General features: G+C 40.1%; 1 protein-coding gene across 8 annotated transcripts in view; it reads right to left on the bottom strand.

Moving 5' to 3' along the window:
• Nucleotides 1-21342, bottom strand: part of ARAP3 (ArfGAP with RhoGAP domain, ankyrin repeat and PH domain 3) — a 188496-nt gene that overhangs the window by 84963 nt on the left and 82191 nt on the right. For all 8 annotated transcript variants that reach the window (XM_056517061.1, XM_056517069.1, XM_056517065.1 and 5 more), the window contains exons 5-10: nucleotides 19085-19161; nucleotides 14787-15053; nucleotides 13783-13852; nucleotides 8199-8319; nucleotides 2225-2406; nucleotides 974-1080 (exon numbers count right to left, since the gene is read on the bottom strand). In XM_056517061.1, the coding sequence (XP_056373036.1) occupies nucleotides 974-1080; nucleotides 2225-2406; nucleotides 8199-8319; nucleotides 13783-13852; nucleotides 14787-15053; nucleotides 19085-19161 (824 nt within the window). The remainder of the gene's footprint in view (nucleotides 1-973; nucleotides 1081-2224; nucleotides 2407-8198; nucleotides 8320-13782; nucleotides 13853-14786; nucleotides 15054-19084; nucleotides 19162-21342) is intronic.

Below are 21342 nucleotides of genomic sequence, written 5' to 3'. Positions count from 1 at the left end.
GTGACGTCACGCTATACCCCGTCAATGTAAGTCAATGGGAGGGGGTGTGGCGGCCGGCACACCCCCTCCCATAGACTTGCATTGAGGGGGTGTGACATGATGTCACAAGGGGGTGTGGCCAACCCCCGCAGCGTGCACACAGTGTTTGGAACTAAATGTTCCGAATGCTGGCCAGTGGAGTACTCCTTTAAAGGGGTACTCCCGTGGAAAACTTTTTTTTTAAATCAACTGGTGCCAGAAAGTTAAACAGATTTTTATATCCTTTCTATTAAAAAAAATCTTAATCCTTCCAGTACTTTTTAGGGGCTGTATACTAAAGAGAAATCCAAAAAAGAAATGCATCTCCTCTGATGTCATGACCACAGTGCTCTCTGCTGTCCATTTTAGGAACTGTCCAGAGCTGAAGAAAATCCCCATAGCAAACATATGCTGCTCTGGACAGTTCCTAAAATGGACAGCAGAGGTCAGCAGAGAGCACTGTGGTCATGATATCAGAGGAAATGCATTTCTTTTTTGGATTTCTCTTTAGTATACAGCCCCTAAAAAGTACTGGAAGGATTAAGATTTTTTAGTAGAAGTGATTTACAAATCTGTTTAACTTTCTGGCACCAGTTGATTTAAAAAAAAAATAAGTTTTCCATGGGAGTACCCCTTTAACTTAATGGGAGCTGAGCTGCAGTAACCCAGCATGGCCACTACACAATATATGGTGCTGTCTGCTTCCTGCTCTTTTCACTGTGTAGTGCAGTAGTTTTAGCCTGGAGGAGCCAGGGACATTTTTGCGTGTATTACATCCACTAGTTCCAACTTGATTTTCAGACCCAAACTGTCAAATTGTTAAATTGACCCAAAATTTTATCTGAGCTCTGACTGGTTCCTAGGTGAAAAAAGATCAACTTACTGTAAGACACATGAGACCAGATCACTTTTCAGGGGACCATTTTACAAGATTTACTATTCATTTTCTTATTACCTGAAAGTTTTATGTGGCGTGATCAACTCGAAAGTCTTGTTGCGCCCATCTCGGTTGGTGGAGCCGTGCATTTCGATTACAAACATCCCAATGCCCATTTTGAAAAACTGCAAGAGAACAATATTATAACAATGGCGGTTATGGCAAGTTGTGATGACTCAAAGTGAAAAATACTAAATAAAGTAGTAATAATAATGTGATATAATAATAATAAAAATAGTTGATAAAATAATGATAAAAATAACAATAATAATTGTTGTTTTATTATTTTTATTAAAGGAGTACTCTGGTGGAAAACAATTTTTTTTCATATCAACTGGCTCCGGAAAATTATACAGATGTATACATTATTTCTATTAAAAAAAATATCAAACCTTCCAGTACTTATCAGCTGCTGTATACTCCAGTGGAAGTTGTGTAGTTCTTTCCAGTTTGACCACAGTGCTCTCTACTGACACCTCTGTCCATGCCAGGAACTGTCCAGAGCAGGAGAGGTTTGCTATGGGGATTTTGTTGTATTCTGGACAGTTCCTGACATGGACAGAGGTGTCAGCAGAGAGCACTAAAGTCAGACTGAAAAGAACTATAAAACTTACTCTGTAGTATACAGCAGCTCATAAGTACTGGAAGGATTAAGATTTTTTAATAGAAGTAGTTTACAAATCTGTTTAGCTTTCTGCCACCAGTTGATTTAAAAAAAAAAAAAAAAAAAAATTCCACCGGAATACCTATAATAATAATTGTTTTATTATTATTTTTATTATAATTACTAATAATAGATAACAATATAATAATAATATTTTTTTTTTCATTATTATTAGTATTCATTGTTATTAATCATTATTATAAAAAATTATTATTATTGATATTATTATTAATTATGATAAGTATAATAATAACAATACTAATAATAGCAATAATAATTGTTATTATTAATAGTAAGAATAATAATAATAATCACGGTTATTATTAAATATTATTAACAATAATAACATTGTCTATTGACTACAACGTGGGCTTAGGCCATTTATTGGGCTGTATAGAGCATAATAGGCCATTGGCTGCCGGGCATGCTAGAAGTTGCAAATTTGCAACATCTGGAGGTCCTCAATTTGGAGACCACATGTATAGGACATGCTGAATTCAGACATAGGGAATCTACATTGCTCATAGTAATAAAATTACTGTTTCATGGCCAAAAATAATTTCGACAAATTTCAAAACAGAATCTAAAATCTTGGCTACTCTTACCTGTTCGTTTTTATGAACCCATAATTCATCTGTTGTGAGGACTACAAAGACCTTGGACTTATAGCCCTTCAGCTCTAGGTAGCCGGCCCTAGAGAAGATGCAGGTGGAGCGAGGCCGCTGGTTAAACATGCGCTGCTCCTTCACTCTGTTCTGTATGGTTGAGCACCATTCAGTCCTCTGCGCTGTGGAGATAATAACATGTACAGTGATCCCTCAACTTACAATGGCCTCAACATACAATAGTTTCAACATACAGTGGTCTTTTCTGGACCATTGTAACTTGAAACCAGACTCAACATACAATGCTATGGAATCTGCGAAACATGTCAATTGGCTGGAAGAACAGACCAATCAGAATGGACATTTTTACTGGTAAAACCCATGTATACCTGAAGTGCATGCACTGACTGGTGTCTGTTAGCGCCTCCCTACAGTACAGGGTGATATTATATGTTCTGTACTCTTTACCTGTATTACTGAAGTGTATGCACTGACTGGTGTCTGTTAGCGCCTCCCTACAGTACAGGGAGGTATTACATGTTCTGTACTCTTTACCTGTATTACTGAAGTGTATGCACTGACTGGTATCTGGTAGCGCCCCCTACAGTACAGGGTGCTATTACATGTTCTGTACTCTTTACCTGTATTACTGAAGTGTATGCACTGACTGGTGTCTGGTAGCACCCCCTACAGTACAGGGTGGTATTACATGTTCTGTACTCTTTACCTGTATTACTGACGTGTATGCACTGACTGGTGTCTGGTAGCGCCCCCTACAGTACAGGGTGCTATTACATGTTCTGTAATCTTTACCTGTATTACTGAAGTGTATGCACTGACTGGTGTCTGGTAGCACCCCCTACAGTACAGGGTGGTATTACATGTTCTGTACTCTTTACCTGTATTACTGAAGTGTATGCACTGACTGTTGTCTGTTAGCGCCTCCCTACAGTACAGGGAGGTATTACATGTTCTGTACTCTTTACCTGTATTACTGAAGTGTATGCACTGACTGGTGTCTGTTAGCGCCCCCTAGAGTACAGGGTGCTATTACATGTTCTGTACTCTTTACCTGTATTACTGAAGTGTATGCACTGACTGGTGTCTGGTAGCACCCCCTACAGTACAGGGTGGTATTACATGTTCTGTACTCTGTACAGGACCCTGAAGAAGCTCCCGTCCCTCCTGTCCTCTACATAGACTAGTGTTTCCCAAAGAGGGTGCCTCCAGCTGTTGCAAAACTACAACTCCCAGCATGCCCGGACAGCCGAAAGCTGTCCGGGCATGCTGGGAGTTGTAGTTTTGCAACAGCTGGATGCACCCTCTTGGGGAAACACTGAAATAGACAGTGATTACAGCTCCCAGCAGATCTTTCTTACTTTTATATGTAAGGATTTGCTTTATCTATATTCGTTATCTACTTTTTTTTTTTTTATTCTCACTTTTTCCTATTTTTGGATGAAATTTTGGAGGCTTCAGAACCAATTACCAGGTTTCCATAGAGTTCTGGTCTCAACATACGATGATTTCAACTTACAATGGTCGTCCTGGAACCGATTAATATTGTAACTTGAGGGACCACTGTACAAAGGTTACATAAATGCATGATGAGCGGAAATAAATAAAATGGAAATAAAGTTCAGTTCTGGTTTTATTGTTAGACAAAATCTGAAAATGGACAAGCCTGGGGACTGGTTTGGGTATGTTCACATGTCGCAGATGTTGCCATAACTCCTGTAACTCTCCCATTCATTTGAAGGGCTTGCAGAACTCCATGCACGTACTGCTGAAACAGACCGACCCAGATGTATGGAATGGATTTTTTAGTTGCAAAAAAAATTCTGCAATAAATCTACTATGTGGGAATAGAACATTAAAAGGTTCTTACCATTAAAGGGGTACTCCGGTGGAAATAAAAAAATAAAAAATAAAAAAAATAATCACCTGGTGCCAGAAAGTTAAACATATTTGTAAAGTACATCTATTTAAAAATCTTAATCCTTCCAGTACTTATCAGCTGCTGTATATTACAAAGGAAGTTCTTTTCTTTTTTAATTTCTTTTCTGTCTGACCACAGTGCTCTCTGCTGTGTCTGGAACTGTCAGGAACTGTCCAGAGTAGGAGAAATCCCCATAGCAAACCAATCCTGCTCTGGACAGTTCCTGACATGGACAGAGGTCAGACAGAAATTCTAAAAATTCAAAAAGAAAAGAACTTCCTTTAGTGTATACTAGAGATGAGCGAACTTACAGTAAATTCGATTCGTCACGAACTTCTCGGCTCGGCAGTTGATGCCTTATCCTGCATAAATTAGTTCAGCTTCCATGTGCTCCAGTGGGCTGGAAAAGGTGGATACAGTCCTAGGAAAGAGTCTCCTAGGACTGTATCCACCTTTTCCAGCCCACCGGAGCACCTGAAAGCTGAACTAATTTATGCAGGATAAGTCATCAACTGCCGAGCCGAGAAGTTCGTGACGAATCAAATTTACTGTAAGTTCGCTCATCTCTAGTGTATACATTAGCTGATAAGTACTGGAAGGATTAAGATTTTTTTTTTATTTAAATAATTTACAAATCTGTATAACTTTCTGGCACCAGTTGATTTAAAAAAAAAAAAAAATTCCACTGCAGTAACCCTTTAAGAGGTCTGTACTTGAACTATGAACTCTTGCACATTGAAGCCTTGACCTGATTTGGGGCAGAAGAGCCACTTTAACTAAATGGAGTAGTTACATGGCTTAAAGGAAATCTGTCACCAGTGTCACCTGCACTAACCTGTCGGTACCGGTTTCCCAGCAATAGCCGTCCATTATAGAAAAGTGAGACCACTGGTATAGGATATGCTGAGACTTGGTCTTTGACACGTCTCAGCTTTTGATAGGGGATAAGCAGTGTTTTCTGGAGAACCAATTTAAAGGGGTATTCCAGGCAAAAAAAAAATTTTTATATATCAACTGGCACCGGAAAGTTAAACCGATTTGTAAACTACTTCTATTAAAAAATCTTAATCCTTTCAATAGTTATTAGCTTCTGAAGTTTTCTGTCTAACTGCTCAATGATGATGTCACGTCCCGGGAGCTGTGCATGATGGGAGAATATCCTCATAGGAACTGGACAGCTCCCGGGACGTGAGTCATCAGAGAGCAGTTTGACAGAAAACAACAACTCAACTTCAGAAGCTAATAACTATTGGAAGGATTAAGATTTTTTAATAGAAGTAATTTACAAATCTGTTTAACTTTCCGGAGCCAGTTGATATATATAAAAAAAAGTTTTGGCCTGGAGTACCCCTTTAACTTTGTACTCGTCTGTAAGAACCTCCAGTGCATGAGTGGTAACACAGGATGGCTATGGACCTGAGGAAGGAGCAAGCAAGCACCGAAATGCGTCAGCCTATAATTTTACTTTAATAAAGCCTACCTGTTTTGTGCATGCTGTCCTTCTGTTTCATTTGCAGATATATCCGCTACCTGTGGTTGTTGGATTTGGTCCTTGGGGCAACATATTGTTACATCTATATGTATTCCATAGAATTTTGCCTATTCATAGCACACATCCAAAAGGTTAATAGACACCCTAGATGTGGTCATGGGGCACCTGATCTCTATGAACTACTACCTGTACCTCCCCACTTTTTTTTTTATTTTTTTTTCTTATTTTCTGCCATGTCTTACAATGGCAATACGTAACAAAACACATGTAAACAAATTTCCTCTACAAAAAAACAGAAAGCATAAAAACAATGCAGATTGTCCTCAGACAACCACAACGCCTCCCAACAAACACAAAGGGACGCTAATGGAAACTGTATCCCGGACTTCCATTTCCTATCTGGCCTCACAATCATCTTTAGACGCAGCAAAAAATAGGTTTATGACTTAAAGGATCCCACCAAAATAAACAGAGGGTGTCTCAGAATAGTGGACAATATACTGTCACCTGCTGAATCCGTAACCATCTTTTTTTCCCCCTATAAAATCCAGAGACATCCTGCAATCTGGAACAGGAAATCCTATTGCGGCGCTATTAAAGATCAGGAAGCAGGAAGTAGCTGAGGACCACTCATGGAAGATTTCGGAAAACCTCTGCCCGCATCCTCCCTAAGGATTTATACAAGTCTACGGCTATTTGTATCTTTGTATTGGTTGTGTTTGATGTACTTCACATGATTTGTATATCCCGAAATGTTACATAGAGCTACATGGAGTCTAGAAAAGCAATAATGCTAATAATACATAGGATAAGTATCAGTCTGTAGTATGTAGTGTTTGGGTGTTTCCCAACCAGGGTGCCTCCAGCTGTTGCAATACTACAGCCCCTAGCATGTCCGGACAGCCGAAGGCTGTCCGGGCATGCTGGGGGTTGTAGTTTTGCAACAGCTGGAGGCACCCTGGTTGGGAAACATTGGTCTAAGAATGTGACAGTATTAGGGGCTGATGTATAAAGCCCTGTGTGCCTGGTCAGACAGTGCACATTTGTGGTTTGGGTGCGCCACATGTAAAAAGCAAATATATTTTGGTGCCGAGCCGAACAGTGGGTATATCTCGCCTTAAGTATGATGTGTGAATTTAGCAAAAGTGGGAATTTGGGCCTTCGCGCAAAGGCTACTCCGCCCGCACCACACTCCGCCCGCGCCAATCTGTGCACTAATGGGCAACCTAAAGTCGCACGCTAACATTAGCCGGCATGTATCATCATATATGCTGACTAGACGTGTCAGGGGTAAAAACGTGCCTTGGCACACCACAATCTTCCTAATTATACATGACCCCCTAATGCTTTGTTCACGCGGCGGAATGTCCACCCGGAAAATTTTCAGCCGGACTTTTGCCAGACAAGGGGCACCGGCAAAACATGTCAGCACTAGGACCGCTCGGAAATGCACCTTCTCCGTAGACAGCAGTGCATTACCGAGCGGATTCCACAGAGAGAATCAACAATGTCAATTCCGGAATTGGAATTTCCGAGCTAAATTTTTTTGCTTGGAAATTCTGCCATGTAAAGTCGGCAAAAAACATTTGCAAGTCTTAAAGGAAAACTGTGCTCCTTTACAAAGAAGTCTTGGAGTCAAAAGCTCATTGGATATATTAAATACAGCTCAACATGAACACGTTTAGAGTTAAAGGGGTATTCCAGGAAAAAACTTATATATATATATATCTCAACTGGCTCCAGAAAGTTAAGCAGATTTGTAAATTATATCTATTAAAAAATCTTAATCCTTTCAATAATTATCAGCTGCTGAAGTTGAGTTGTTTTTTTCTGTCTGGCAACAGTGCTCTCTGCTGACATCCCTGCATGCCTCGGGAACTGCACAGCGTAGAAGAGGTTTGCTATGGGGATTTGCTTCTAAACTGGGCGGTTCCCGAGACAGGTGTCATCAGAGAGCACTTAGACAGAAAAGAACAACTCAACTTCAGCAGCTCACAAGTACTGAAAGGATTAAGATTTTTTAATAGAAGTAATTTACAAATCTGTTTAACTTTTTGGAGTCAGTTGATATATAAAAAAAAACGTTTTTTTCCTGGATAACCCCTTTAAATAAATCTGTGTGCAGTGAGCTCCCCCTACTGGAGGCTTTAGGTCAACAACATTTTGGGGAAGATTTATCAAAACCTGTGCAGAAGAAAAGTTGCTGAGTTGCCCATAGCAACCAATGAGATTGCTTCTTACCTCTGCAAAAGGAAAGAAGCGATCTGATTGGTTGCTATGGGCAACTCAACAACTTTTCCTCTGGACAGGTTTTGATAAATTTCCCCCTTTATCCTTAATAGAAGAAGAAGTAGTAGCTTTGTGCCAGGCCGGGGCCCCTTCTCATAATAGGCGCCATCACAGTGAACACTATGTAAAAGGTGGGAGGATGAGTTACTTTTACTGGGAGTCCTTCAGTTTTAAGTAATTTCCTTACTTTTTATACCCATTTTTTAAAATTAATTGTAATAATCTATATTGTGTATTGACAGATCTATATGCACCTTCACTCTCTGCCCGAAAGACGAAGATCCTGTGTTTGGTGACTACTTCAAACTTGTTGTCCTTGGTTGAACGAGCCATTTCAATAGAGTTCAGAGGGATTACACCTTTAGAATATACGTCCTGAAAAGAGACAGGGTACAAATGACAAAAGCTTCAGCTTACAATATTTTTTAACATGCAATAGTATTCCCTCGGCTGTTGTAACTTGAAATAACACTTCTGATCTGCGGAACACGTGACTGGCTGGAGGAATCACCCAAGGAGTATTTCACTGGTAAAACATCTGTATTATGCCAGGTGAACATACAGTGGGGATCAAAAGTTTGGGCACCCCAGGTAAAAATTTGTATTAATGTACATAAAGAAGCCAAGGAAAGATGGAAAAATCTCCAAAAGGCATCAAATTACAGATTAGACATTCTTATAATATGTCAACAAAAGTTAGATTTTATTTCCATCATTTACACTTTCAAAATAACAGAAAACAAAAAAAATGGCATCTGCAAAATGCTTTTTGTAGCCAGCCAAGAGTCTTTCAATTCTTGTCTGTGGTATCTTTGCCCATTCTTCCTTACAAAAGTCTTCTAGTTCTTTGAGATTTCTGGTCTGTCTGTCATGCACTGCTCTTTTAAGGTCTATCCATAGATTTTTCAATTATGTTGAGGTCAGGAGATTGTGAAGCCAATTGCAAAACCTTCAGTTTACGCCTCTTGATGTAATCACCCGTGTATTTCGAGGTGTGTTTAGGATCATTATCCATTTGTAGAAGCCATCCTCTCTTTAACTTCAGCTTTTTCACAGATGGCATCAAGTTAGCATCCAAAATTTGCTGAAATTTTATTGAATCCATTTTTTCTTCTACTCGTGAGATGTTCCCTGTGCCACTGGCTGCAATAAACCCCAAAGCATGATTGATCCACCCCTATGCTTAACAGTTGGACAGAGGTTCTTTTCCTTAAATTCTTTTCCCCTTTTTCTCCAAACGTACCTTTGCTCATTCCGGCCAAAAAGTTCAATTTTAACCTCATCGGTCCACAGAACTTGTTTCCAAAATGAATCTATATCTTCATTTGCAAAGTTCAAATGCTGATTTTTGTGGTGAGGACGTAGAGGAGGTTTTCTTCTGATGACGCTTCGATGAAGACCATATTTGTACAAGTATCTCTTTATAGTGGAATAGTGTACCACAACTCCAGTGTCTGCCATATCTTTCTGGAGGGATTGTGCAGTCAAACGTGGGTTTTGAATTGTTTTTCTTACAATCCTGCGAGCTGTCCTGTCTGATATTTTTCTTGGTCTTCCAGATCTTGCTTTAACTTCCACTGTTCCTGATGACTGCCATTTCTTAATTACATTCCGAACAGGGGATATTGACATCTGAAAACGTTTTGCTATCTTCTTATAGCCTTCTCCAGCTTTGTGAGCGTCAACTATTTTCAGTTTCAGATTTCTAGACAACTAGAACCCATGGTGCTGATTGTTGGGGCAAGGTCAGATGAGTCTGGGCATTTAAAACCTTTGCGATTAACATCACCTGGTCTTTCCAGATGATGATTGAGAACAATCCATGACACTGGCAGGTCTCAGCTTTGCAAAGGGGGCAGTGCATGCTATAAATTCTGCAGGGTGCCCAAACTTTTGCAGACGCCATTTTTTTTGTTTTCTGTTATTTTGAAAGTGTAAATGATGGAAATAAAATCTAACTTTTGTTGACATATTATAAGAATGTCTAATCTGTAATTTGATGCCTTTTGGAGATTTTTCCATCTTTCCTTGGCTTCTTTATGCACATTAATACAAATTTTTACCTGGGGTGCCCAAACTTTTGATCCCCACTGTATGTCTGGTGATACAGCATAACTCTACTGGATCAAAAAACATAGTATAGTGACTCACTATACCAAAAAATGAATAGGAGTGAATGCTCCACTTAAGATACTCGATCCGACGGCTGTGTTCTTAAATCCACATCATATTTTTGTTTACACACAAATTTTTGCATTATTTTTAACTAAAGGAATAATAAAAAAAAAAGTGTTTTTAAAGTTTGGGGATTTAGTCCCAGAAGGGCATAGGCCCGGATGAGAATAGAAAATGTTGGGGTCCCACAGCAGAAGTCCCCAACCCAGTCCTTAAATGACTAGCACCAATGAGTGACCTGTACAGATTACCTTAGGTTATGTCCAGCTCCTTTGGCTTTGCAGCAGAAAAGAACAGAAAGTAGTATGGTTATGGATAGTTATAAGTAAAAAGGTTAATGGAGGATAAGAAATGCCCCTAACAAATGACACTAAACCAGCACATAGAATATTACAATAATTCTTTCCTTAAAGGGGTTATCCAGGGAAAAACTTTTTTATATATATCAACTGGCTCCAGAAAGTTAAACAGATTTGTAAATTACTTCTATTAAATAATCTTAATCCTTTCAGTATTTATGAGCTTCTGAAGTTAAGGTTGTTCTTTTCTGTTTAAGTGCTCTCTGATGACACGTGTCTCGGGAACCGCCCAGTTTAGAAGCAAATCCCCATAGCAAACCTCTTCTAAACTGAGTGGTTCCCGAGACACGTGTCATCAGAGAGCACTTAGACACAAAAGAACAACCTTAACTTCAGAAGCTCATAAGTACTGAAAGGATTAAGATTTTTTTTTTTTACATTATTTTTTACAAATCTGTTTAACTGTTTACAAATTTACAAATCTGTTTAACTTTCTGGAGCCAGTTGATATATAAAAAAAAGTTTTTTCCTGGATAACCCCTTTAATCTCACACTTTCATACACTGTGTCATATTGCAAATAAAACTGACAATATAAAGACATCTTCTCTGTGTGCCGTAGGAGATTAGCCATGCCCCCCTCCTTTCCCTCCTCACAATCTTGTGTGTCTGTTATCCAAACTGGCTTCAGCAGGAGCCTCCCCCCATTTGTCTTTTCTGGAATAAGGCAAAAAGACGATTAAGGCCCCCCCAGCAGTCCAGAAGCCAAGGCCGAGATTATCTCCTAACATTTATTTCTAGGTTTACTGTTCCATCAACACAATGGCCCAGATTTATCAAACTGTGTGAGAGAAAAAGTGGAAAGATTTTGCCACAGCAACCAATCACATCCCAGCTAATGAGCTCTGGTAAAGTGAAAGCTGAGCTGTGATTGGTTGCTGTGGAAAAATTACTCCACTTTTTCTCTCACACAGTTTGACAAATCTGGCCCTGTGTTTCCCAACCAGGGGGGCTAATGCAAAACTGTAAAACTACAACTCATAGCGCACCCAACTTAGCCAAATAGTAGCTTAGATGGGACAATTCTGTGGCAACCCCCCCAGACTCAGAAGTCCCAGGCAGCGGGGAGCACAGCTCCGTTATACTGGCGGCGACACAGTAAAAAGGGTAGAAAGAAATGGTTCTTTTTTTTTTTTTTCACTTAACCCCTCTCTGACCAGGTTTATAAAAAAAATAGAAAACATAGTATAGCTGTAGAAAATATATATCTTCTGTAAGTCCATTTTATTCTTTCTACCTATAGAAAGAAACTACATTATTTTCTACTTTTCTATTTAACTACGTTTTTTGTTCTCCTGAGCATCCAGTTAGCATAACTTCTCTAAACTTTCATCAATTTCTTTACTTTGGCCAAACACTCTTCTCAGAACGCTGAGATCTAATATCCTCCCCTGTTGGGACTGACTTGATAGTATGATTGGGATGATAGCTGGATACTTCCCATACAGTATTGCCAGCTTCAGCTTGTCTACATAGGGAGGTGATAACTTAATTTGTCTCTACATTGCTTCCCAGACACATATCCCCAAAAAAAACTTTAGATGAATTTCAAGCATCCAGCTGTCATTCCACTCATAAAATCGCTCCCTACAGAGAAGATAATTGGATGGAAGCGAGACAGTTCTGGGTAGAATGCTATTTTGGCTAAAAGAAAAGAAATTGATGAGAAGATAGAAAAGAGAATACGCCAAATAGATACGCAGAAAAATGAACAATTGTAGTTAAAGATCGAATCAAAAAAACTTGATTTCTATATGTTTGAAAAAATCTAAAATATGCACCAAAAGTTTTATTTTCTACTAAGTGAGAAAATAGCGCTGCGTGGTTTTCGTACGTAAACCTTGTAGGAGAGGAAAAGCAACAATCATAAATAACACAATATTGGGGAATACTGTGAGCTCTGCACTGTGTACTGCTTGCCATCCAGCTTTCACAGTCTCCTGAAGAGAATCTCTGGTAAAGCAGCCCTATTGGAGCGCCAGGTGGCACGCAGTATGCGTGCCACCCAGCTTTCCCAGTCTCCTGAAGCCCCAAGAGTGATGGGCGGCTCTTCCTCCCTGTACTCCTCACTGCAGCAGCACTGTAATGCCCTTTCCCTGACCCTGCAATGATGTCTTCTCTACCCCCTCACTCTGCTCTCAGCCCAAAATAAATGTTAGCTATGCCGCCCACCCTGTCCCCTCTCTCTGCCTCCGCACAAACTATTCTCTGCATCTGCCTGCCAGATAAATAAATCCATGACATTCATCCAGCGGCAGGATGTTTAAGACTCCTGGGCAATCTCTGCAGCCTGAGAGTTACGCGACCAGGAGATGTACCAGAAGTCCCATAGACTTGCATGGAACTTTAGACATAAACCCACTATTTTATTTTAAAACGAGGAAATACATTTTATAAAACCTAGTTGCTAAGTTGCGGCTAAAAAGGGCAATACGCATTAATAAATTGTACAAAATGTATAAATTGTATCACACATCACTATATGAATATGAAATCATACAATGTACAAAGGGAAATTTGCCTTAAATAGGATGCACTAAAGAAAAACTTTGGGCTCACTTAGCAGAACATCTGGCTTAAATAGAAAATACATTTGTTAAAGTAAATTTTTTTTTACAAATCAGAGCTAATACTGAAACTAAAAAAAATGTATTTGACTTTTAGTGCATTATTATGAGGGCAACCATCTTGCCTGAGCTATTTTTAACATTCAGAGATATGCTTTACAGTAAGCCCCACAGACATAGACAATAACCTGGCTCAAACCCTATTTACTACCATGGGATTCTTTTCTGGGCATGCTCTGTGACTTGTCTTAGGAGGGTTAGACTGAGCACTGAGCATCAGCTATTGTGAAAGGCGAGTTATCTATACACTGGTATACCTGTGTACCCAGGATGACGTGCGGCAAGCGTTCCCAGGAATGCCCATTTGCCCTATAATCGTCCCGTGCAAAAGAGCCTTAACCGGCGGTGATTAGGAGGCTAAAGGGGTTTGAAGGTTTGAATATAAGCTTCATAACCCCCCCTTCTCCCAAACATGATTTACACACCTTCGGCCCAAACCCACCTTAGCCTGGCATTCACACCCTATTTTGTAATAAACTTCTTTCCCATCTAACCATTCAAAGTACAGAAAACAACCAAATAGTAAAACCCCTATATCTTAGGAACCAGGGATGTAGCAGAGAAGTAAAAACAATGTTAAGATTAGGGCTTCTGAGGCTAAGGTGATTCAGGTTTATGTGGAGTAAAAGAATCACAGAAGTAAAAAGATCAGCCAAAAATGGCCAACTCTCTACTTACCTTGTCATTGCTGAAATACATTAGATTCTTGCCATCAAATCTTACAAATCTTCTTTGGAAGACATAGTTCCTGCAAACATATCAGTAGCATCAGTACAGAGTGACCAGTGCCCCATCGGTCAAAAAAAAACAAAAACTCCTTAGCCTCCTCAGTGTGGTCACCAATGCAGGCAGTCAGCAAAAGGGTCGCCCCATCTGAAAGCCCATCTATAGGTTAAAGATGGTCAGCTGATCCCTGTGCTGTCACTCAAACAAGCAATAGGAGAGATATCATGGGTATATGCCAAGTATTATTTGGAGAAGGTATTGCAAGTGGAGTTAAGCTTTATGAATGTGTTTTTTCTTACATGACATCCTGATGTGGTGGCCCAGCACAAGCTGTTCCTGCAGCTACCCAACAGAGTAGTCGAGTGGCTGAGTTTGTGCGGAAACAGCTTTATTAAAAAAAACATTATTTGTGGCTTCACTGAGGAATATTGGGTTAACACCACACTGATATAGCTAAAAAAGAATCGGATGGGATGCATTGGACGGGAACAGCCTTGCCTAAATACACCATAATATTTTCACCAATTTGGTGGTGTGTGGTAGCATTGCATCTGATGGATGCAACAATAGCAAAGCTACCCACAGCTGGCATACCTCACCATGTACCCCACTTACTGGTGCTACTTAATAAAGGCAATGGGGGAGATTTATCAAAACCCGTGCAGAGGAAAAGTTGCCCAGTTGCCCATAGCAACCAGTCAGGTTTATTCTTTCATTTTTAACAAGGCCTCTGCAAAATGAAAGAAGTGATCTGATTGGTTGCTATGGGCAACTGGGCAACGTTTCCTCTGCACAGGTTTTGATAAATCTCCCCCAATGTCTTTGCCAGTTGCTGGGTTCATGCCAGCTGTGACTACACAAAAGCACACATTCCCACCATTGTAGGCCTCAAAAAAAGGCAATAAGAGACAAAACTCTCTAAAGACGGGATAGAGAACACACTGTCATACACTTACCCTTGTGGGGACAGCTTATCCAACCAACCATTAAGTGCTGGCCGTGACTTGTCGTGGATGGATGTGAAGCTGGCATATGGTGATATGGTCAAGTCATCCAGAATTTCATCTTTGTATAAGTCAGAGGGGAGACTAAACCTGTTGTTCTCGGCAGGAGAGTCCACAGTGGAGTAACCTTCCTGCTCATTGTGAACAATCTGCGTGATTCGCTGAGTTTTTCCCTCTTCATCATCACTCTTTCTCTCCTTGGCTGCTTCATTAATATTCCTGTAATGAAATAACTGAATAAAAGGAGGAACTCCACCACAGACCTTAAAGAAGTACTCCGCCCCTAGACATCTCACCCCCTATCCAGCAGTGGGACCCCCGCGATGTCGGCTGCAGCATCCTAGACATCCGGTGCCAGATGACTGGCGATGCGGGCGGAGGCTCGTGACATCACAGTCACGCCCCCTCCCATAGACTTGCAATAAGGAGGAATAGCCGTGACGTCACGAGCGGGTGCGGCTGTGACGTCACGAGCCTCCAGCTCTGAACCCGACGCTCTAAACGAACACCAGGTGCAGCACGGAGATTGCAAAGATCACGATCATACATCTTATCCCCTATCCTTTGGATAGCGGATAAGATGTCTAGAGGCGGAGTACCCCTTTAAACAAGAGCTTGGGAGTCCCCAAATAGTTTATCAACATCGAAATAAAATTCCGAGTTATGCTATTTAACTTTTCATCACTGTATTTCTATATATATATATATATATATATATATATATATATATATATATATATCATGGCCGTAAATAATGTCACACCTGACATTTTTCAAGAAAATTAAGTATTTCTCACAGAAAAGGATTGCAGTAACACGTTTTGCTATACACATGTTTATTCCCTTTGTGTGTATTGGAACTAAACCAAAAAATGGGAGGAAAAAAAGTAAATTGGACATAATGTCACCGAACTCCAAAAATGGTCTGGACAAAATTATTGGCACCCTTTCAAAATTGTGGAAAAATAAGATGTTTGAAGCATGTGATGCTCCTTTAAACTCACCTGGGGCAAGTAACAGGTGTGGGCAATATAAAAATCACACCTGAAAGCAGATAAAAAGGAGAGAAGTTCACTTAGTCTTTGCATTGTGTGTCTGTGTGTGCCACACTAAGCATGGACAACAGAAATGGGAGAAGAGAACTGAGGACTTAAGAACCAAAATTGTGGAAAAATATCAACAATCTCAAGGTTACAAGTCCATCTCCAGAGATCTAGATTTGCCTTTGTCCACAGTGCGCAACATTATCAAGAAGTTTGCAACCCATGGCACTGTAGCTAATCTCCCTGGGCATGGACGGAAGAAAAAAAATTGATGAAAAGTGTCAACGTAGGATAGTCCGGATGGTGGATAAGCAGCCCCAAACAAATTCCAAAGATATTCAAGCTGTCCTGCAGGCTCAGGGAACATCAGTGTCAGCGCGAACTATCCGTCGACATTTAAATGAAATTAAATGCTATGGCAGGAAACACAGGAGGACCCCACTGCTGACACAGAGACATAAAAAAGCAAGACTACATTTTTCCAAAATGAACTTGAGTAAGCCAAAATCCTTCTGGAAAAACGTCTTGTGGACAGATGAGACCAAGATAGAGCTTTTTGGTAAAGCACATCATTCTACTGTTTACTGAAAATGGAATGAGGCCTACAAAGAAAAGAACACAGTACCTACAGTGAAATATGGGGGAGGGTCAATGATGTTTTGGGGTTGTTTTGCTGCCTCTGGCACTGGGGGCCTTGAATGTGTACAAGGCATCATGAAATCTGAGGATTACCAACGGATTTTGGGTCGCAATGTACAGCCCAGTGTCAGAAAGCTGGGTTTGCGTCCCACATCTTGGGTCTTCCAGCAGGACAATGACCCCAAACATATGTCAAAAAGCCCCCAGAAATGGATGGTAACAAAGCGATGGAGAGTTCTGAAGTGGCAGCAATGAGTCCAGATCTAAATCCCATTGATCACCTGTGGAGAGATCTTAAAATTGCTGTTGGGAAAAGGCGCCTTCCAATAAGAGAGACCTGGAGCAGTTTGCAAAGGAAGAGTGGTCCAACATTCCGGCTGAGAGGTGTAAGAAGCTTATTGATGGTTATAGGAAGCCACTGATTTCAGTTATTTTTTCCAAAGGGGGTGCAACCAAATATTAAGTTAAGGGTGCCAATAATTTTGTCCAGCCCATTTTTGGAGTTTGGTGTGACATTATGTCCAATTTACTTTTTTTCCTAATAGTGTAACATAATAACAAAAGTCCATAAAAGTAAGAGAAAAACACAGACACTGTTATTTTTCCCTTATAAGGAGAAGGGCACCTGCAGTTCATATACCTTTAAACAATTCCGCAAGCTGCTATTTTGAATAAGTGGTGCTTTATCCAGAACCGAGACCACATGTAGAACTCCAATAGAGATAATGTAGATGGCACTCACCATATACTGTAGCAGATGATTTTGTTTTTCAAAACAGTCCGGTCAAGGATACAGATGTTGCCAATAGCCATTTCACGCTACAGGAGTGGGTCACGACTAAGAGGGGAATTTACTAAGGGGTTTAATCATTTTTTTCTGACTATTTTTGGCAGTTGTAGTCGTGCGGGGCGGGAGATGTGTGAGCAGGTGATAATAAAAGTACTAACCCATTTTTATTTATTTTTTCTTCTCATTTCAGATTCGTGTATCCTGTGGACTACTTCGGATTCGGTGGACTACTTCAATGACCAGCATTTTTCTTTGTTTGATTTTAATAAAATGGTTAACGAGGGCTTGTGGGGGAGTGTTTTTTGTAATAAATTTTTTTTAAAACCTGTTGTGTTTTTTCCTTACTTTACTTGACAGGCTTAGTAGTGGAAGCTGTCTTATAGACGGAGTCCATTACTAAGCTGGGCTTAGCGTTAGCCACAAAAACAGCTAGCGCTAACACACAATTATTACCCCGGTACCCAACGCCACAGGGGTGCCGGGAAGAGCCGGTACCAACAGGCCCGGAGTGTCAAAAATGGCGCTCCTGGGCCTAGGCGCTAACAGGCTGGTGTTATTTAGGCTGGGGAGGGCCAGTAACAATGGTCCTTGCCCAGTCTGGTAACGTCAGGCTGTTACTGTTTGGTTGGTATTTGGCTGAGAATAAAAATAGGGGGGGCCCTATGCGTTTGTTTTTTTTTAAATAAATTATTAAATATAAAAAATAAAAAAAACATAGGGTCCCCCTATTTTTATTCTCAGCCAAATAGCAACCAAACAGTAACAGCCTGACGTTACCAGGGTGGGCGAGGACCATTGTTACTGGCCCTCCCCAGCCTAAATAACGCCAGCCTGTTACCGCCTAGGCCCAGGAGCGCCATTTTTGGCGCTCCGGGCCTGTTGTACCGGCTCTTCCCGGCACCCCTGTGGCGTTGGGTAACGGGGTAATAATTGGGGGTTAGCGCTAGCTGTTTTTGTGGCTAATGCTAAGCCCGGCTTAGTAATGGACTCCGTCTGTAAGACAGCTTCCACTACTAAGCCTGTCCAGTAAAGTAAAAAAAAAAAAAACACAACAGGTTTAAAAAAAAATTTATTACAAAAAAACACTCCCCCACAAGCCCTCGTTAACCATTTTATTAAAATCAAGCAAAGAAAATGCTGGTCGTCGAAGTAGTCCACCGAATCCGAAGGAGTCCACAGGATACACGGATCTGTAGAAGAAGTAACAAAAAAAAAAAGTGTACGTACATTTAGGGAGAAAAAACAGTGTTAAAAATGTTTTATAAACACACACACACACACTAAACGCCGTTTACCACTATTCTGAGCCATGACTACAATTTAGTTATTGAATTATTTAGATGTGGTGAAAAAGCTAAAAAAAAGCACCTGACCAGTAAATATGCCGACTGATAGGGTGATCGTCAGAACAGGAGTGGAGGGGGATCGGTTAAGTAATTATGATTTTTATTTTATTCTTTATTTTATTCTTTATTCTTAAAACATTTAAGTCTCTATTTAAACTGTAAACGTTTGCACATGGTTGGTCTGTAATCTACGAACTATATACTTCCTATTTTAGCTGCTTCATTTGCTTTCATAGTGAGGGGGTGCAGCGGGTGATGCTGCAGATCTATCTTGTTCCTTATTTCATATCACATGCTGTCTAATAAGATATTATACTTTTGACTGGTACAAGGCTTAAAATACATCAGTGAAGCTAAAAATACAGTAATTCTGCTCTTTACACCCTCAAAATGTTGGTTTTGGGCCAATATAGTAAGTGCAGTCAGACTTACCTGGCAGGATTCCTATCTTCTCCCGGAGTAAACATGGGCATTGAAGAACATGTCCGGATTTTGCCATTTTTGGAATCCTGAATAAGGAGAGTAACAAATTCTTAACCCCTTAAGGACTCAGCCCATTTTGGCCTTAAGGACTCAGACAATTTAATTTTTACGTTTTCCTTTTTTCCTCCTCGCCTTCTAAAAATCATGACTCTTTTATATTTTCATCCACAGACTAGTATGAAGGCTTGTTTTTTGCGCGACCAGTTGTCCTTTGTAATGACATCACTCATTATATCATAAAATGTATGGCACAACCAAAAAACACTATTTTTGTGGGGAAATTAAAAAAAAAACGCAATTTTGCTAATTTTGGAAGGTTTCGTTTTCACGCCGTACAGTTTACGGTAAAAATGACATGTGTTCTTTATTCTGAGGGTCAATACGATTAAAACGATACCCATTATTACATACTTTTATATTATTGTTGTGCTTAAAAAAAAATCACAAACTTTTTAACCAAATTAGTACGTTTATAATCCCTTTATTTTGATGACCTCTAACTTTTTTATTTTTCCGTATAAGCGGCGGTATGAGGGCTCATTTTTTGCGCCATAATCTGTACTTTTTTTTTGATACCACATTTGCATATAAAAAAGGAGCCGGACGGAGGAAGGTGAGGGGACCTCCGTGTGGCGTTCTGAATGATCGGATCCCCGCAACAGCGCTGCGGGCGATCCGATAATTCATTGAAATTTCTGCTGACATCACGAGCACAGCTCTCTGCTGACATCTCTGTCCATTTTAAGGAGAAAATCCCCATAGCAAACATATGCTGTTCTGGACAGTTCCTAAAATGGACAGAGATGTCAGCAGAGAGCTGTGCTCGTGATGTCAGCAGAGAGCTCTGTGTTCCAAAAAGAAAATAATTTCCTCTGTAGTATTCAGCAGCTAATAAGTACTGGAAGGATTAAGATTTTTTTTAATAGAAGTCATTTACAAATCTTTGTAACTTTCTGGCACCAGTTTCCCACTGGAGTACCTCTTTAAGGAGTCCTAGGTCATTCTTACATTTTAGATAACATGTCAACGTAGGGTAGGTTCACACGTGTATATTTTCTGATGCAGATCTGCAGCAGAAAAATATGCACGTGTGAATGTACCCTTAGCGTGAACTTCTATTAATGAGAAATCCCTACCAGAGTCTACTATTTACTTTTAAGGCATTCTGTGGTGTTGTGCTCGCAGGTTAGATCGATATGGCGGGTTGTACATTCTATATAACCCATGATAACAGCATATAGCTGGCAATAATGTTTCCCTTTTTTTCTTTTCTCTATATACGGTTTAGAAGTTCCCTGGCTGTTATGACAACCAGTCAGCACCCCGATACTGGGTTGTGGGATTACCGGAGACCAGACAGAACCGGCATCTATCATCTGACCACATAGATGCTTCAGTCACTACTGACCGTAGCATCTCAAGGATTAAACGATCAGCATAAAAGTGATCTTAGATGCTGACGGTGAGTGTCAGCTGCAAATAGTAGCCGTGGGGTATGGAACAGACCAAACAACTCCCAGGCTTTGGTCTGTATTGTATTGGTGCAGTTATAGAGGGGATGGCAAACGTAAGGAGGGTAAATACTCCTTATAGTTATAGAGGGGATGGCACACGTAAGGAGGGTAAATACTCCTTATAGTTATAGAGGGGATGGCAAACGTAAGGAGGGTAAATACTTTTATGACTTATGACTATGGCTGTCTGGAATGATGGCAAGATAAATGTCATTAAAGGAGTTATCCAGGAAAAAACTTTTTTTGATATATCAACTAGCTCCAGAAAGTTAAAAAGATTTGTAAATTACTTCTATAAAAAAAAAAATCTTAATCCTTTCAGTACTTATGAGCTGCTGAAGTTGAGTTGTTCTTTTCTGTCTAAGTGCTCTCTGATGACACCTGTCTTGGGAACTGTTCAGAGTAGAAGCAAATCCCCATAGCAAACCTCTTCTACTCTGTGCAGTTCCCGAGACAAGCAGAGATGTCAGCAGAGAGCAATGTTGTCAGACAGAAAAGAACAACTCAACTTCAGCAGCTGATAATTATTAGAAGGATTAAGATTTTTTAATAGAAGTAATTTACAAATCTGTTTAACTTTCTGGAGCCAGTTGATATATAAAAATATTTTTTTTTCCTGGAATACCCCTTTAATGTCAAGTACAGTAGATCTGAGTGCATTCTAGCAAATTGACTTCTCACCGTCTATCATAC

This window comes from Hyla sarda, chromosome 4, assembly GCF_029499605.1.
Source record: "Hyla sarda isolate aHylSar1 chromosome 4, aHylSar1.hap1, whole genome shotgun sequence".
NCBI classification, from domain to species: Eukaryota; Metazoa; Chordata; class Amphibia; order Anura; family Hylidae; genus Hyla; species Hyla sarda.
The sequence above is the reverse complement of the archived record's forward strand: the minus strand, read 5'-3'. Positions and strand labels throughout refer to the sequence as shown.